Below are 6,474 nucleotides of genomic sequence, written 5' to 3'. Positions count from 1 at the left end.
ATTTGGCATTTAATTAAAAACTGAAATTCGTCCTAAAGAACGTAATTATAGTGTTGGCAATTTCTGTTTTCAAACGATATCTATAAAAAAAATATACAAAGGATACATATGAAAGTATGGTAATAAGGTAAATACAAAAGCAACAATTAATCGTGTGTCAATGAATTTTAGGTGGAGTTCAAATGCCTTACGGTTGCTGTGGCCGATCTTTCGGGTCAAAAGGATGTCAGACGGTTTCTGTAATATGCAATTTAGTTTAAGCCTTAAAGCTTAAACAATACCGATTTTCATTCGTTTCACATTTACATGTGTTTACTTCCATAAAATTCGTAATTCTAATACTTGCTATATCCAGTCCAATGAATGCGTGTGTGCCACATAATGTATATGGCTTAATTTTGGTTTTGTAGACTCATGTGCATAAAGAAAGTTTGTATTTGGACACAGACGGGTTTAAAGTCACACCTTAACTAAAGACACCACATGACGGGAATTATGGGTGTATATGCTCTTGACACAGAGCCGGTGGGTAAAAAGAGACATTTGAATACATATATGTTTTATTGATGCATGTTTGGATATAGAAGAAATGCTCGATAATTCCAATAATACGAACATAAATGCAAACATCCAATACTAATCAAACACATTTTAGTTTATGGTGGTTTTAAAAACATAGATGTGTTGTTGGGCCATATGTTATGATGATAAATTGAAACGTGAATGTAACTATCATTCTTGTTGAAATAAAGGAAGTTACCATGTACCGTATAATTATTTAATAAGCATATTTATGAAACCTATTGCCAGCAGTTTCATATATGTAAGCATTTTTTTAATCTTACCTAAAAGTACAAAATTATTATGCAATGGTATTTATGACTCAGTTCAAACTAATAATTGACATTAATTTCTCTGATTTATTGGTTCACATGACGAAGGGAATCGAGGTGTGCTATGTGACAGTTCTTGACACCAACTATCGAGTGGTGTACGATCAATTTTGTTTGCCAACAAATGAAATTGTTGACTACAACACCATGTAAAATTTACAATATTTTTTGTTTTTTATTTCAAAATGACTTCAAATGAAATTCAGATTCAGTTTTATGTATAATACGTGCTAATCGGTTAGTTTTTTGTCGCATGTAATTTTATTATATGTCGTTTTAAATTTAGTTGTATCAGAAAAGAGGATTTAAATGGTGTAACCAAAACATTTGAAGACGTCCGTAATGATCTTCTAGAACTGTTCAACAGAGATACAATTTTAGTTAGACTCAGTCTTTTTAACGATATTAATTTGCTTAAGGTACGCATTTCTTTAATATAATAGATCAAATGACATAGGGTAATATTTTGTTTGTAGATCTAAGCAAGGTCCACAATGTAGCAATGTATAATATTTCACATGGACCATAACAGAATTGTAAAAACAAGTGTTTTCCAATTACAAATGCCGAATATAACGTTATACTTAATAACTGTGATCCTATTGAAAATCATATATTGTACACAGCAACGTGATCGACACCACAGTGTTTTACCCCCAACCCGGAGGTCTACCTCTAAAACGGTCTCTCAAAGACATTGCCCTGACCGAACTAACCACAAGCATTCAGAGCGGAGGTAGTAACTATTATATTAAACTATTTTAGTCAGTGATGATTTTAACAATTCTTAAATGACAAAAAACCGGAACAACAAGATATAAAACGCATAAGTGTGATGACTGTTTTGTTACAAGACTACTTATAATTAAGAAATTAAAGAATTACAAATGATAACAAGTATAAATCATATCAATGTATGCTTAGTTACAGTTAATGGATATTCCGAACGTGGTTCTGTTTAGTCGATAGTAGTTACCTTTTAATATCCTACTTTCATTTATGGAAATACTGACAAAGATTTCCCAAATACAAAAACAAATACGAAATTGGCATACTTGAGAAAACAAAAACAATAACAAAACATGATAAGCAACATGATAGGTTACCGAGCGTTAAAATAAACCTAAGCATACGATAGTTGTTTCCCTTTAATTACACTGTTATCATTACGAAATGGTTTTATCGTTTAAAGGGAACTTTTCACAGATTTTGGCATGTATTAAAGTTTGTCATTTAATGCTTTATATTGAGAAATGTAAACATTTGATCTAAAAAGCTCCAGTTAATCACACAAATAAAAGTTAAGAAATACAAAAGGTAAAACTCAACTGGGTTCGAAACACTGACCCCTGGAGTAAAAGTCTAACGCTTAGACCACTCGGCCATCCGTGCTCATACAATGAGTGATGTATTTAAAACTCTATCTAAGCAATCCTCGTTGTGTCACAAAATATAACGACAACAACAGAATTTTCCGAATTCTTCTATCGTTTCGCGTTGTAACGCTTTATAATTTTCAGGTTTTTGAATAATCAAATTATCCATATTATGGATATTTTAGAGCATGATAAATGTTCAGTATTACTATTTCCTCACATATATCATAACGACAACGAAAATTTGCAAATCTGAACTATTTGTTTTAATTTTTGTCAATTTCCCAAGACATGAAAAGGCCCCTTTACGTCTTTACATTTAACTTGTTTATATACACCTCACTTAATAAAAATTTGATTGGCACGTTTTCTAGGAGGCCACGACAGAAAGGAGGATGCCGAGGAAACGATGAAGTTGTTGCTAAGGGAACTGTAATCAACGATTTTTGCCTGTTTTGATGGTACAGAAAGACCAAATTTTGCTATTTAAATGTTTACTTTGTCGCGTTTGTTCTTCAATTTGTCCGCATGACTGCTGATCTCAAATCAATAATTGACGTTTGAGGGTTTTTTCGCTTGTGATGAGGAATTGTTTGTTGTAAATAGTTTACATGGCAAATAATTGGTTGCAAACGTTGTAAAGTTTGGTCACAAATGAATATGTTTTTATATGAACTGGTCATTGTTATGTGTTTGCATCATAACAAATATGTATTGACACAAATTGTTTATGACACATGTGCGACGAAGTTAGATTGAGTGTTATGCCCCCAGATCGAATGATCGGGGTATATTGTTTTTGGCCTGTCTGTCTGTCTGTCATTGTATGTGAGTGTCTGTCTGTCAGTGTATGTGTGTGTCTGTCTGTCATTGTATGTGTGTGTCTGTCCCAAAACTTTAACATTGGCCATAACTTTTGCAATATTGAAGATAGCAACTTGATATTTAGCATACGTGTGTATCATATGGAGCTGCGCATTTTGAGTGTCGAAAGGTCAAGGTCATCCTCCAAGTTCATAGGTCAAGGTAAAACGTCAAATATATGAGTGGGTACATTGTGTTTCACAAACACAGCTCTTGTTAAATATATTAAAGGTGGTTTTTGATTCAGGTATATAATAAATTTAAATTTATAATGATAAGATACCTACTACTTGACGAGTCAATCGGTCATTTTTTAATTGAGGCTTTCTTTGTATCGTATGCACACTCAGCAGTCTGTTATCCCTTGATAACAAGTATTATTAATGCTGTCGAACGATTTTTAAATTAAAAGCGCATTTGTGGGGAAAAAAGTGTTCATTTATCGCCGGAATCCATTTAGACCTCGTATGAATAACACAATGGCATGTTCAGAGTTCAGAAACAAATCCTTTTAGAAAATTTTCAAAGCCTTTTTTTTCCGAGAACAAATGTTTTAACTACTTATTTTTATATTTTTGTATCAATAAAAATCGTTAACAAAAAATGTGCAACACTTACATCGATCATTTAGAAAAAAAGTGGTAGCCTGTTTACTTTCGCTGTAAATTGTCCAGGGTTCAAATCCTACGGAAAACAAACTTGTTTATGTCATACTTTGTCATAGTATTTTATTTTGTTTGAATAATTAAATCATTAACTATTGTTGTTGTGGTTGTTGTCGTTTATAGCCCGTTGAGTAATATAGATATATAGATATATATTATTTAACATGTAAATGGTGTAATTGTATTAGCAACAAAGAATACACTTCGTACTTATGTAATAATTAATAGATGTAAGGGGAAAACACTAAGTACATTTCAATATATTAAAAGTTTCAGCGGGGTAAAGCTGGTTTGGTCTAGATTAAACATGATTCCTAACGTATTTGCGTACATGTAAAATTAAGTTCTGTAACAAAGTTGATTGGGAACTTAATCGAAACTTAAACGTTGTGTGTTTATAAAATGCATGCCTAAAGCGTATGCGATTTCATTTTCGCGGTTGATTTGGTCTGTGTTTAGCACATTTTTATGCTACAGTCGAAATGTTAATGAGCACATTGCTATCATTCCTTCAGAACAAATCATATAACACAAATGTAAACTTAGAGGTAATGTAAATATAGTTTATTATTTCCAATACAATGTACATGTTATCAGTTAATACATATTAATCGTGAAAGTCAGGTTAGCTGCTACTCAGCAGATGCAGATGCCTCAAATATTGAATAATGAAAAAGAACGGAATATAAGTTGTTCATTCAAAACGTAAAAATATAATAAGTTATTCGTTCAAAAATATGATGAGTTATATTTTTAATTGCTGGCATTAAACATGATGAATCTTTCAAAACAATGTAAACGGAAGGACTTAGGCCGATATTTATTGAACAATTAATCAGATCGCAATAATTAATAAATACTTTTAGACAAAACATTTGAATTATTAAGGACTATGACGTTTAAATTTTATTGCAGCAACACATTATTAGTGTTAATGAACAATCCAGCGATTTATGAAAGAATATAAGACCTAAATATTAAATAAAACAAACCAGTGCACATATTAATGCAACATCAACATTACTTTTCATGTCTATAAACAAGCGACAAACCAATACCAAAACAAAAATATATAAACAATAGAACATTGAACATTTCTATAACAAATAATGTCGGTGAAAGGCAAGAAATCAAAGGGAAAGGTTTATACTTGATATATAGTCATACAAACTACAATGAACCAATTCCGACGTCATCCAGTTACGGTACGGATTTGCAGGCAAACGACGTCAACCTCTTCGTATTCGTCCAGGTCTGCTCAAACACTTCTACTTTGCATTTCCATGCCTGTATTGTAAACAAATAAATACATACAATGTATAAAAACGCGATAAAACTTGTCTTTTTTATGACAATGCGATAATATGAAAGAGAGGTCCATAATAACATTTATCTAAAATACGGTAACGAATAACAAATGACGTCGAATATCGATCCTGCATTTAAAGCTATTATGTTTTTTATGTTGTTTTTTTATGTTTACATAGCCTGGTAGCAATGCGTTAATTTACTATTTAAATATACAGTTACCTTGGAAACTAGGATATCCATGCGATGGTTCATACCTGCAACAACCTGTAATTCCATATGAGATTTATAAAACCAATGAATAGTATGAATAACAACCAGTACTTGCATTTTTTACACAATACCGTGTTTAAAAAAATGTATTCACCAGTCTTATTACGGCAAAAGAAAGAAAAGGGAAGTGAAATTCATGTTTTAAGTCGTTTCACATAAGCGTCTAAATTCATTATCATATTGCTCAAAAACAATATATGTATGTTATGTCCATGGGCTTCAATATCATGTATACAATACTCCGTTAACATTCTTAGAACATACTTAAAACTCACTTGTTTTTCAGCTTTTTCTACAGCATCTACGACGTAATTGGAGCAAATCTGTCCAGCGGCGAATTGCGCTAGTTGTTGAACGGTTTCATCATTTTGGTCAACCGAGGTCCATCCACCGACTCGTTGGTTTTGTTTTGGTTTACCTTGACCTTTACCTCTTCTCACATCAGACGCTTGACGTGCTGCAAATGCAGCGCTGACTAGAACGACGAGCAAAAGAAGAGTCTTCTGTGAAGCCATTGTAAATTCCCTTTTCTTCACTGTCCTGTGATAAACAGAATCTACGTAAATTTAAAACAAACAAAAATCTTAAAGTGTGTAATTTAAGCTGCATTTCACTAAAGTATGCCTTGATTTCAAACAAAATAATGTCAATCTGTTAAACCTTACCTCACCGATAGTATCCTGCTTACTTTTGATAACGTGTTTACCACTTGGACGTTTATATAGCAGCCCTTTCAAAGAGATGAGTGGGCTTAACCTAGCTCTACATGATTTTCATCTACAGTTAATGATTCGTAAAGATATTTAAAGGCACGCGCGTAAATTGTATTCCCAACTGAATTATTTAATTCACTCTTACGTGCATAAAAGGACGATAATATTTTGTATGGTTCTATGTTTCATTTCATCCAATAGATCGTAAAGTTGTAAATTCAATTTCTTTGAAGAAAAGTTGATGTGATGGTGAAGTGATGTTATTTCACGAAACGCATTATGCTGCATTAATCAAGTTAAGTATTATTATGTTCATGTTAATTGTCTCACCAGCAGCACAACGACTTACGAGTAAAGTATATTGAAAGTTGTATCGAAAATT

General features: G+C 32.3%; 1 protein-coding gene across 1 annotated transcript; it reads right to left on the bottom strand.

Moving 5' to 3' along the window:
• Positions 1-4,605: 4,605 nt before the first annotated feature.
• Positions 4,606-5,894, bottom strand: LOC127870139 (uncharacterized). The gene is made up of 3 exons (XM_052412796.1): positions 5,655-5,894; positions 5,329-5,373; positions 4,606-5,085 (listed from the first exon to the last, which is right to left on the bottom strand). Exons 1-3 carry the CDS (start codon positions 5,892-5,894, stop codon positions 4,999-5,001), a joined length of 372 nt encoding a protein of 123 aa, XP_052268756.1. The 3' UTR covers positions 4,606-4,998.
• Between the last annotated feature and the right edge of the window lie 580 nt (positions 5,895-6,474).

The sequence above is a fragment of the Dreissena polymorpha genome, chromosome 2 (assembly GCF_020536995.1).
Source record: "Dreissena polymorpha isolate Duluth1 chromosome 2, UMN_Dpol_1.0, whole genome shotgun sequence".
NCBI classification, from domain to species: domain Eukaryota; kingdom Metazoa; phylum Mollusca; class Bivalvia; order Myida; family Dreissenidae; genus Dreissena; species Dreissena polymorpha.
Note: the sequence above shows the minus strand (reverse complement) of the source record. Positions and strands in the feature narration are given on the sequence as shown.

Excerpts from the sequence above, each read along its gene's own strand:
- LOC127870139 (XM_052412796.1), bottom strand. The coding sequence starts at position 5,894 with ATGGCTTCACAGAAGACTCTTCTTTTGCTCGTCGTTCTAGTCAGCGCT. Across the intron at positions 5,374-5,654 it reads TAGAAAAAGCTGAAAAACAA|GTTGTTGCAGGTATGAACCA; the intron begins GTGAGTTTTAAG and ends ATGGAATTACAG. Across the intron at positions 5,086-5,328 it reads TGGATATCCTAGTTTCCAAG|GCATGGAAATGCAAAGTAGA; the intron begins GTAACTGTATAT and ends TTTACAATACAG.